The sequence below is a fragment of the Equus caballus genome, chromosome 21, assembly GCF_041296265.1.
Source record: "Equus caballus isolate H_3958 breed thoroughbred chromosome 21, TB-T2T, whole genome shotgun sequence".
Classification (NCBI taxonomy): Eukaryota; Metazoa; Chordata; class Mammalia; order Perissodactyla; family Equidae; genus Equus; species Equus caballus.
The window spans coordinates 44,007,609-44,020,097 of NC_091704.1; the positions used below are offsets into that span (position 1 = coordinate 44,007,609).

At 34.7% G+C, this 12,489-nt stretch overlaps 1 protein-coding gene across 2 annotated transcripts in view; it reads left to right on the plus strand.

Annotated features, from left to right (window-relative positions):
* Window positions 1-8,362, plus strand: part of LMBRD2 (LMBR1 domain containing 2) — a 50,977-nt gene extending 42,615 nt beyond the window's left edge. Inside the window, exons 17-18 of one of the 2 annotated variants that reach the window (XM_023625736.2) lie at window positions 1,729-1,858; window positions 2,556-8,362. In XM_023625736.2, coding sequence (XP_023481504.1) covers window positions 1,729-1,858; window positions 2,556-2,616 — 191 coding nt within the window. In that variant the 3' untranslated portion in view covers window positions 2,617-8,362. The remainder of the gene's footprint in view (window positions 1-1,728; window positions 1,859-2,555) is intronic. The other variant, XM_023625737.2, reaches the window with a different exon arrangement.
* Window positions 8,363-12,489: the final 4,127 nt, after the last annotated feature.

Consider the following 12,489-nt stretch of genomic DNA (forward strand, 5'->3'; position numbering starts at 1 on the left):
GAGGGCCTGATACCAGGCAGAAGACATTTGCCAGTGTGTTGGGTTAGGAAACCTCCCCACATCCTTGGCCCTGCCATATGTCCCTGAGGAGGTGGCAAGAAACCTATTTTTTCCCAGGACCCTGCACTGAGTAGAATGTAGAGGTTGTTTGTCTTTGTAGGAATGCTAAGAGAGTAGAAGGGTGCACACGTGACCTGAGGGAACTCAGCTCAGCGGATGGAAAAAAGAGTTCTTTATTGCCAAAGGATTTCTGTGATAAAGAAATACTTGAGTATTTAGGAATGAATAGTACTTAGCCAAGTGCAGGTGTTTTCGGCAGAAGGAAGAATGAGTGATGTGAGAGAACCTTTAGGGAAATGCGAGTTTTTCTCTGTATAAGGAGGCTAATAAGAGGGGAGACTACAGAGGTAGTTGGGAAACAGATATTATTGTGCTCAGAAGTTTAGATTTTATCCCGAAGATTCCAATCTGGAAAGCAGCATGCTCAGCTTTTTGTTTAGAAAGATAAATTTGATGACAACATAAAGTATGATTTCTAGGGAAATGAGACTCAGAAACCACTTTAATGTCTATATTGGTAATGCAGTCAAGAATGATGACGCCTCAAATAAGCAATGATCCTGGAAAGGAAGAGGAAAGCATGTGTTTGAAAGAAATTTAGGGTAGAAGAAATAGCAGAGAGCTAAAGTTTTAGTTAAAGCTGTGAAATAGAGGAAGTATTCTACAGAGAGATTTGGAAGCTTGCTTACCGTGGAATAAGAGTTAACAGAGTGGAAAGATTTGGAGAATGGAAGAATGGTTAAGAGAAGAGGAAACACAAAACCTTAGGAAGATGAGTTAGAGAGAACCTAGCGTATGGTAGGCAACCAATATTTGCTGAATGAATGAGAGAAAAGATGAACGGCAGAGTCCAAGAAGGCAAAAATGTGAGATGTTAAGTTTTCAAGAAGAGCTATATCATAAAGTTCTTTTGAAACTATTGGACTGCTCAGAACAACATTATGAAAATTTATGTTGTTGATGAAGAAAACCCTGTCCATGTAGAAAAGGGCGAGTTAGTCCTCTAGATCTGTACTGACCAGGATGGTAGCCATTAGCTGCTTGTGGCTGTTGAGCATTTGCAGTGTGGCTGGTGCCTCGTGTTGAAATGATAATATTTTGGATATATTGGGTTATATTAAATATGTTAAAATTAATTTCACCTATTTCTTTTTACTTTTTAATGTAGCTTTTTTTTTTTAATGAGGCTTATATTTTATTTCTGTTAGACATTGCTGCCTTAAACTCTTGCCTTATGGGAAAAAGATTCACATTTTTCTTGAGGAGCTTGAGTTGATTACACCTTAAAGAAAATCTTAGCCAAGAAATGAGATGTAGCAGCCCCTAGATTCACTGTGGAACCATCTGAAACTTGATTTGATAATGAACAGTTTCACTGTTATGATACCATAGTTAAATATTAATTCTGATTCATATTATTTAAATCTTTGCTCTATAGCTGCTTCTCAGCTTAGACTAGCAACAAGGGAGAACTTTCACTTGTTATTTTCAATCATACCATTTATCATTTTAATCTAATTTTTAAGCAACCGGGTAGTTATCTTAATATTTTCTTCACAATCAAAATTCAAATCCTGAATAATCTCGATTTTTCTTTCTGTGAGTCCATAGACTGTGACCCATAAAGACAATAGAAAAGTAGCCATAATTCTTTTTCTTCTTTTGCAGCAGCAACCAAATATACCAGGGCTAATAATAGGACTGAAAGGGACCGAATAGAACTCCTCCAAGATGCAGAACCTTTGGATTTTAATGCAGCAACATTCACCGATGATCCTCTTGAATCTGAATCAGGAAGGTAAATGCCAGCTGTGTCATTGTGGCTCTAGCATTCCTCTGAAATTTTAATAACATACTGACATGACTACATAAGTAAACATAAGGAAAATGTTGTCTTTGCTAGTAAAAAACATATTAATCAACCTTTGATACCTTTTTGTATCTTCTAATGCTTTTATATTTTACAAATTGTAGCAGCCAGTGGTGGTAATTGAAATTGATATCTTTATAAACGATTAGTGATATTATAAATAAGAAAGAAGAATTGAAATCAGTAATAAGAATCTTAATAATCTTTATATGCCTATTCCTGACAATCCCATATATGACATTTATCATATTTGGCAACAGCTACATGGCTATGACTGGGTGTCAGACACTATTCTAAGCACTTTAACAATGATATTGTATTTTATGGTTGTAAATCCAATGGGATTTGAGTCCACAGAAGCTCAGTAACTTATCTAGAATCACACAACTTGTAAACAAGAAGTCAGGCATTCAAACCCTAGGACTCTGGCTGCAGAATCTGTGCTTTTAGCCACTGTTCTATGTGGAAATGATTAAACAAAAGAAAAGTATCATATGCATGAAGATATTTGCTGTACTATTGCCTGTGAATAGAAAAAAAGCTAGAATATTTTATTTATATTCAACAACCAAGAGTGGATCTCTTAAGTTCCATCCTGTGTATCATTTCTTTATCTACTTTTCAGGTACCAGCCTGGTGGACGATACCTCTCGATGTCTCACTGCAGAATATTTGATGATGTTTAATGTCTGAAAGAATTTATAGAATAACCGAGATCAACACATCAGTTCAGTCTTTATGAACATCTCTATGTCCTAGTGTTTACACTTTGCTCTCAGTGAAAAGTGTCAGGATGAAAAAGGCACTGAAAATTAATCACGTCTTAGTAATAGTTTATTGTTCGTTAAATAAGGTATCACCTTTTCTAATAGGATTTATTACATACCATTCCTGAAGTGTCTGCCTTAGAGTGGAAGGATTTAATTCATGATAAAGATCCGAATTATATGTTGAGAACATATAATTCAGTTTGTTTCAGATTAATTTTTTTCAGGAAAGTTGTTTTAAAGGTCCAAGGAAGCCATAAGTCATACCTAAATAATATTATACAGTTTTGTTATTGTGATTCACATTTTTGTTGTTTCTAAAGAATATGTTAATCCTGTATTTCCCAAAGAAATGGAGACCTCAAATAATAACCCTATTTACAAAACCTATGTCTTAAAACGAGGCTTACTTACCAGATGTAACTGAATGTAAGAAAGCTCTTTTTCAACTCTGTATGCAAATTAGTGAGGTTTTTGCATGTATAATTAAGATTCTACTTCAACTGACTGTTAGTGTCTTTAGCATGTGTATTAAAATTGGGTGATGTGTTATTCTTTCAGTCTTGGGTAGTAACTGGAAGTTGTTTTATGCTTTCGGTATTGCTTTGTAAAAGATTTTCATTTCAGAGAGAAATGTTCACCTTTATTATTTGTCATATTGATTTAAGTGTTGATCATTCTATTCAAGGAGAATCCTAAGCATTAGTGGTAAACAGTGGGGTTTTTTTTTAGTAGTCAGAGTCCCACAAAATTCTCTAATTTTTAAAGGTGCCTATTTATGCCTTTTGAAAAAGAACATCTGGTTATTCAAAGGTAAAAAGTAAATCCATTTACTGTATTACTAACACTTAAATTGTGGTTTATAGAAAACAGAACACTATATTAGAATGGAAATGTATAATAACTTGTTGGTTAGACATGCTAATTACTTTAAATTGATTTTTTTAACCTTTGTGTTTAAGCCAAAGTTAGGTATTATATTTTAAGTCATCAGTATTTTATTGCACAGTGAATATATTTGAGCACAGCATGCTTGCAGAGAGTTTTTTGTGTCCCTGAAATGTTTGCAACTCTTAGAGAATCTATGCTATGGGTTCACCCAATAGTGACTATACTTAAGCTTGCCCATGACAGTCTCACTTTAACATCTGTTATCCTGTGTAATTTTTAATAATGCTCACTTTCATTCTTAAATATCCCAGTTGAAGATGAATTATATCATCACCCTAATAATATAATTATATGTTTCTTGAAGGTAATGTTTCCCTGAATCATAATTTTAAATTTTTCATTTTTCTCTTTACTTAGTGTTGTCATGTAAAATTTTTAAAGACACAGTTCTCTGCAGATACTAAAAGGAATAGTGTATCATCCTAATTATCTAATTTTCTTCACTTTTTATGATCTTTGAGATTAGATCTCCTTTAAAATAATTATCAAAGGATAAATTTTACTTTCAATTGAAGGTCATGTAGACTGGCCATTTGAGGACACACACACACACACACACAGACATGTACACATACACACACACAGCCACAGCCTTTTATAGCCTTTTATTGTGAAGTGTGGTTAGAGAGCAAAAGGCCAGGAGTAGAGGTAATTTAATACAGTTTGTAATTTCATGATTGACCATCAAATACCTTGAGCAAATCATGTAACCTTTCAGTGCCTCAGTTTCTTTGTTTGTGAAATGAAGATGATACTTGCTATTTACCTACTGATCTACCTCACAAAGCTGTTGTGAGGATTTTGAGTTGATGTTTATATACTGGACTTTAAAAAGACAAAAGAAGTTGTTAGCTACGCTGTTTGCCTAGCGATAGCTGAAGGTGTTGGATGGGGAAACGATCACCCCAGAAAGGGGTCAGGTTTCTTATTATTACAGAGAAGCTTACAAGTCCCCAGTGCAAAAACTCTTTTTGCAGTAATTTATCAAAAGTCCTGTACAAATAGTATTGTTTTATTGTTTAGTCTTTGGGTTTACTTTGGAATATTTTCCTAAAGTATAATGTTGTTTCTCATCAGTTTTGTCATGAAACTCAGATTCTCTTGTAGAAGTAGAAGCAGAAAAAGAGAAGAAATTATCTAATTACTTTTATGGCTTGTAATATCCTAAGATAAATTGATAGGAATGTGTAAGGAATATACTACTTTCCTTTATTATTAAAATTTTTATGATTATAATTGAAGTATATCTAATAGTTCACAAACAATATAGATCCCTTTATGACTTTTGAGTTATTTCCAAAATAATTTTTGGTTGTTTAAGTGATCTGGAGTATTCAGCTTTTTAAGCAGAATTTATCTTACAGGATTTTATACACGATCATATAGGAAGGTCACCTGGCTAGGTAAATTTGAGTTCAGAAGGTAATAATTTAATCCCTGAAGACTAAGGTTATTACTGGGAACTAAGTTAATATTTGTTAAGCCACTTTGTGTAGAAAACTGTAGTAAGAACAAAAGGTTTCTGTTTTGAGAAGTTTGTTAAAATGTAATGACACCTACTGCAAAACAGTACTACTGAATTCATACACTTCACGTGCAAAGTACATTTCTTGAAGAATTAGTTCTAGCAGTTACCTTTTGATGTCTTTCTTACATAATAATAAATATATGATTAAATTTTCTAAATTAGTTTTTAAAATAATTAAGATATTCAGTAAGCCAGTAATTCACAATAACCATTACAAGAAGTAATAATAATCTATTAATTTCATGAATCACCTATAAGTTGCTAATTAACCTTTGTTATTACATCAATAATTTGTTACTATCAATAGAGCATTTCTATAAAAATAATTATTAAAATAAGAAATAAAGTATAAGCCTTATTAGAATTTGCTCTCTTACCAAGTGAATACAAGGGCTTTGGAATAATTTCATTACACAAGTGGCCCTCATTTCACAAGAGTGGTAAGAGCTAAATCAAAACATTCAAGAGTTTTCCATCTATAAAGAATAGATCAGAGAATGACAATCCAAACCTTCAAAAAGAAGTGCTGCCAATTGATTTGTTTTTGGACTCTACTATTTGATTTGATGATCAGTTCTTAAATTTACGCTGATTATGTACCCAAATGAAATTAAATATGGATAGGAAAGTCAATGTGTTTTAAGTATATTTCAACATATTAATGAAGGAATTTCATTTATGTATAATGACAAACCTCATTTTTCACACCTTTAATAGATTTAGGAAATGTTCTTTATGGTGTGTTGATTACCATTTTAAAGGAAAAATAAACTCTCCATAATTATAATTCACACTGTTCAGTGATGTGAGTTTTGTACTTGTGATTTGAGTGGACCGTGCCTGAAAATCACAAGGATAAGGATGCGATTGGCCTTCTGTACCTACGGGCTCCACATCCTCAGATTCAACCAACCGCGGGGTAAAACCCCGTGGAGCAGAGGGCTGACTGTAGGTACTTGAGCATCCACAGATTTTGGTATCCACGGGATGTCCTGGAACCAGTCCCCTGCGGATACCAAGGGACGACTGTATTTGCACTAGGAGGCAAAAAATGTCCCTGAAAAATCTTAACATACTTGAACCTCCAAAGTGTAATGGATTGTATTGTATTAAATTCTAAATGTTAAGATGCAAATGGATTTAGAGTTTTATCTTTCCTTTCTTCCTCCTTTTCTCATTCGTTTTAACCTTCCTTCCTTTCTGAGATGTCTCTTTATAATATGACTTTTAATGAGCTGACAGATTTTCCTTGTTTTGTGTACACAGTTGTTTTTGATGATCAGTACACTCAACAGGATCTAGTTCTGCCTACAAATCCCACTACTTGAATAGCAGCATTGCACCTAAAGTAGTAAAAGAGATTTTGCTAGACAGCTAAGCAACATCTAAATGTAAATGTGATGTATGCTGGCTCAATGTATTGGAGGGCACTTCAGTAAAATAAGTTTTTGTCAGTATAGTGTTTTGGCATAAAAATTTCCCAAAACAGTGATTGCTAAAAAAAGGCAAACAAAACATTAAGAACCTTGAGACCTCTTTTTATGAAAAGGAATTCATAAATAATATGCATCATTGTCAAAGTTTTCATTAGGAGAGGTGGGAACAATATAAGAGGGTTACAGGAGGCCTTCTAAAATATGAATTCCCTCTGTGTAAGGTACTTCTTTCTAACGCAGTGACTTTTTCCTGCTCAGTGACCTGGAAGACCAGATAGTATCATCCCCTGTCCCAACTCCTAGAGACTAGGCCCTGTGCACCATCTCCCCCAGCAAAGCAGGCATTAGCCCTGCCCCATTCCCAACCCCACTGCAGTGGGAACATGCCCTCACTTCTAATTCCTTTCATGTTGACCCTGGTTTTCCTAAAATTTTATTTCCATTTTCAAAAGATATGTCCATTGAAGTTGGTTGAAGCCTTGCTATAATTTTTAATTTATTAATAAAGCAAGAATATTGGCATGTTCCTCTTCTTATTGATATCCTAAAAGACATTTGTTTTTAACACTCTCCCTGGGGAGAATAACTTTTTCCCTCTGAAATTCTTTTCTTTTGTGGTTATCTTGATTTCAAGTCATTTTGTAAAAGGAGATTTTTACTGTACTTAGTGCAAAGGAGTAGCTTACTATGGCAGACATATGTAGGGTAAAGTCATAATTTATTAATCTGACTGTACAACACTGTTTTGAGTTGATATTATTGACCTAAATCTTGTCAACCTAGGCACTTAGAGATGTACATCTCGAAAGAATGCTGGCTGACATCTTCCCTACTTAGTACATCTAGTTGTAGGGGAGAGACTGTGTATTTATTTTTTTTTTAAGTAATCCAATGGATTTGTTTTTGTCCATATTTTGAAAACAACGTGAAGGATTTTTCTCATTTTAGAAGGTAGAGAACTTGTGGACCTGTCTTTTAAATTCCTGTAATCTAATATATATTTATAAATTATAGCATTGAAAAAAGAGCTCTAATGATGATGTTACTTCTGGTATTTAATTTTTATAAAATGTTTTTGTAAGTAACTAATTGTAGTATTGCTTTTAGGTGATTTAAAAATCTTTCTCAAATAAGTTCTGCCCAGAACATATTTCCTTAGGGCAATATTCTAAAGTTCAGTAGTCCAGTGTGAATTTGAAATACTCCTACATCTCTTCAGTATCTTTTTATATATACCAGTACCCAAGCAAAGTATACCAAAAGCCTAATTTCTGTGTTGCATTAATAAAGTACTTGTTATTTATCTAATTCAGTGGATTACGTGAAATAGAAGATCAGTCTTTTCAAATGTACATCTGATCATAATTTTTCAAAATGTTCATTTTTGGTGCATGATGCCAAATTTATCTTTAATCGTCCATTATGACCTGATATGTAATGACAAATGTTTTCCTATCTGACCAATGGGTTGTAGATTTACTATTTTTCTCTGCAGATTCTCACTACATTTTCAAATATATATTTGGAAAAAGCTGCAAAGTGCTACCTATAAGTAAGTTAGCATCTTTGGCCTTATCTATGCATAATGTTCTCTCAGTTTGGTTTTGACAAACTCATGGATTTGCAATTGCTTTGTAGTATTTTTAACTTATTGTGATGTAATGAATTTTTGGAATGTTTACTTGATTAGCTGTTAAAATATAGGAAATTATGTAGCTTTGCATGAAATAAAGTACATTTATATAAGTTATTAAGAATTTTGCTGATCATTTATGTATTTCATAATACCATCTTTGAGATTAAACAGACATTCTTTGTTCCTTACAAATTTATTAACAGATGCTACAGAAGAAATGTTTTAAGATAATTACATACATGTACTTTAGGTTCCACATTACTTTATCCTGTGTTTATAATTAAAATAAGAAATTGTTATAAAAATTGAGCAGAAATCAATAAAATTGAAAACAGGAAAAAAAAATCAATGAAACCAAAAGCCAGGTGTTTGAAAAGATCAGTAAAATTGATGAAACCCTAGCCAGCCTAGCCAAGAAAACAGAGTTACTTTTCTATATACCAAAAAGAACAATTGGAATTTGAAATTAAAAAACCATTTCCATTAATCCTAAGGCAATAAGACAAGAAAAGGAAATAAATACAGATTTAGAAGGAAGAAATAAAACTGTCTTGTAGAAAATCCAAAAGAGTTGACCAAAAAACCTAGAACTAATAAGTGTTTATGGCAAGGTTGCAGGATACAAGGTTAATATACAAAAGTCAATCATTTTCCCATATACCAGCAATAGACAAGTGGAATTTGAAGTTAAAAACACAATACCATTTACCTTAGCACCCCCAAAAATGAAATACTTACATATGAATCTAAGAAAATATGCATAAGATCTACATGAGGAAAACTACAAAACTGATGAAAGAAATCAAAGAAATAAATGGAGAGAGATTCCACATTCAAGGATAGGAAGATTCAATATTGTCAAGGTGTCACTTCTTCCCAACTTGATCTATACATTCAATGCAATCTCAATCAAAACCCCAATAAGATACTTTGTGGATATAACAAATTGATTCTAAAGTTTATATGGAGAGGCAAAAGATCCAGAAGAGTCAATACAATATAGAAAGAGAAAAAGAAAAAAAGTTGGAGGGCTGACACTACCCAACTTTAAGACATACTATAAAGCTACAGTAGTAAAGACATTGCAGAATTGAATAGACAAATAGGTGAAATAGGTGAAAGAATAGACAAATAGATCAAAGGAACAGAATAGAGAGCCCAGAAATAGACCCACATAAATGTAGTCAATTGATCTTTGACAAAGGAACAAAGTCAATTCAATGAAGAAAGGATAGTCTTTTTGAAAAATGGTAGTGGAATAACTGGACAACCACATAGAAAAAGGTGAGTCTAGACATTGACTTTACACCTTTCACAAAAATTAACTCAAAATGGATCATAAACCAAACATTATAACACAAAACTATAAAACTTCTAGAAGATAACATAGGATAAAACAGGTGACCTTGGGCTTGGCAGTGAGTACATTTATCACACAAAAATGTGTGTATATATGCACCAAGAGACATGTACAAGAATGTTCATCATAGCCTCAACCATAAACAATTCAATTGACAGAATGAATTTATCCAACATGATGGATATATACGTGAATAAGTAAATAAAAATGAATTCATTACAGCTATGCAACAACATGGATGAAACTTACATAATGTGGATCAAAAGCAAGATATGAAAAAATAGTATGATTCTACCTGTGTAAAGTTCAAAAACAGGCAAAACTAAATTGTAGAGCTGAAAGATGAAAGTATTAAAACCATCCAAAAAAATCAAGGAAGAGATTACCATACATGTCAGGCTACTGCTTACGTCTGAGGAGAAAGAGATTAATGATTGGGATGGAGCACAAGAGAAGCTTCTAGATTGCTGCCTGTGTTCTCTTTCTTGACTTGGGTGGTGGTTTTACAGTTTTGTAATAAACTGCTGAGTAGTACATGCTTTTGTGTGTGCTTTGCTATATGTACATTTTATTTCATAATAAAGTTAAAATATATGAAGAGAATTAAATTACATAACTCACTATATAAGTTGGGAGTGGAGGAAACTGCATTATAGTGTTCTTAGGTCATGGTAATATCCAGGAGGAGTAAAGATAGTGCTTAAGCTAGACTTTTAAGGAAGCATGCTATAATCTCTTTGGTAATTACTAAGAGAATAGAAATCAGATATAGCTTCAAATAGAGGAAACACAGAATGATTAAAAAAACAAACAAACAATTCAAAACAGCGAAAGAATAAAAACAGCCAAAAAACTAAATTTAAAGTTGGACAAACTATAAAGAAAGTCATGTGAAGTGATTGACTATTTAAGCCAGGTGGTGCTTCTGGGGGGAGGGACGCTCAGGGGCATCACTGCTCAGAGAGGCTTTGGGTTACTAGAGCAATGTTTTCTTTCTTCACTTGGGTGTGTTTTTACAAGCCTGTTTATACTTATTAACCAATCTATACATTTAAATTTTATGCACTTTTCTGAAAGTATCTTTATTTCAAAATGTAAAAGGTTTCTGAAAAGTCAATTTCTGTAAATCACATTAATAGTTGAAAAGAGTAAAAGCACATGATCATCTCAAAAATATGCAGAAAACAGTTTGATAAAATGCAACATTCATTTATATTTTTTAAAAGTTCTATTTTTTAAAAAACTAGCATTCTTTTTTATCTGATAAAGGATATGTATCTATGTGTGTGTGTGTGTGTGTGTATAGCAAGAACCCAAATCTATTGCAAATACCATTTTAATGCTACAAGCTTTTCCTTTGAGATCGAGAACAAGCCAAGGTTGCCTACTATCACCACTTCTATTCAATACTGTATGTTCCATAATAGTAAGACAAGAAAAGAGAAATAAAAGGCCTAAAGACAAGAAAAGAGGAAAAAAGCTTTTATTTATTATGACATGGTTATGTATGCGGAAGATCCAAGAATACACCAATTATTAGAATTGATAAGAAAGTGGCATCTCTTAATATGATGTTTGGGACCCCCAAACACTGCTTAAGTCAGAGACCCCCAGTAAACCTGAACCTCAGGTCACATTTGTTTAAAAAAAATTTTAAAAGGGGGAGGGGTGGTGTAGTGGTTAAGTTCCCATGCTCTGCTTTGGCAGCCCTGGTCGGGGGTTTGGTCCCAGGTGCCCACCTGCGCATTGCTTATCAAGCCATGTTGAGGCCGTGGCCACATGCAAAGTGGAGGAAGGTTGGCACAGCTGTTAGCTCAGCAACAATCTTCCTCAAGCAAAAAGTGGAAGATCTCTCTGTCTCTCTGTCTCTCTCTCTCACACACACAAAAGGGGGGAGGAGAAGAGGGGCTTATAATACAATACTCCTCAGGGTGACCGTGAGGATTATAATCAAATAATGTACTCAAAAATGCCAAGCACAATGTTGTCCCACAGCAGATACTCATTTATTAAGAAACACCAAGCCTCTGCTGTTAGCTCACCCTCTTCCTTCAGGTCCTTATTTTTTTTTTCCTGCTTTTTCTCCCCAAATCCCCCTGGTACATAGTTGTATATCTTAGTTGCAGGTCCTTCTAGTTGTGTAGTAAGTCATTTCTCAGAGGGGCCATCACTGATTAATTTTTTCTCCTTAGCACAGCCTAGCATATTATATGTTAATGCTCATCTCTCTACTCAAATATAATGTCCATGAGGAGTGGCTTTTGTGTTGTTTGCAGAACCAACCACGCCTGACCCGTAATAGGTGCTCGATAAATCTGTGTGGAATCAGTAGATAAATGGGTAAATTTACTCAGTCCCCATCCCACAGTGACCTGTGCTACTGTATTATATAGCAGGTACTGGGGAGTGTTCACTAGGATGCTGGAGGTTGGCGGGAAGAGGCCTTGTGTGCCTTTTAAACCTCACCACCTCTCGGTCTCTTCCCTGCGGAGAGGGGAGAAGTTTGGAGATTAGGTATATATGACCACTGGAATTAGTAAAAAGGGCGGTAGGGCACCCAAAAGTCAGGAGACAGGCCCAAAAGGGGGCAGGGGAATACCGAAGGCAGATTCCGGGTATCCTAAGTTGGTACTCGGGCCAGCGCTGCTCAGACTGTCACTTGCCCGCTTCCCCTCCGGGGGATTTTCCTAGAGATTCTCCAACCCTGGATTTCTTAGGCAGAGCCAAGGGGAGACATCGGCCGAGCAGGAATCAAAAGGGCCCAGATAGGGCGGGGGTAAAGAAGCCAGTGCAGGTCACCTTGCTTTGACCGGGTCGCAGCAGAGCCAGTCGCCTCAGCTCCCCTGCCTGGAGTTTGCGGCGTTCGCTGTGCGGGACTGCG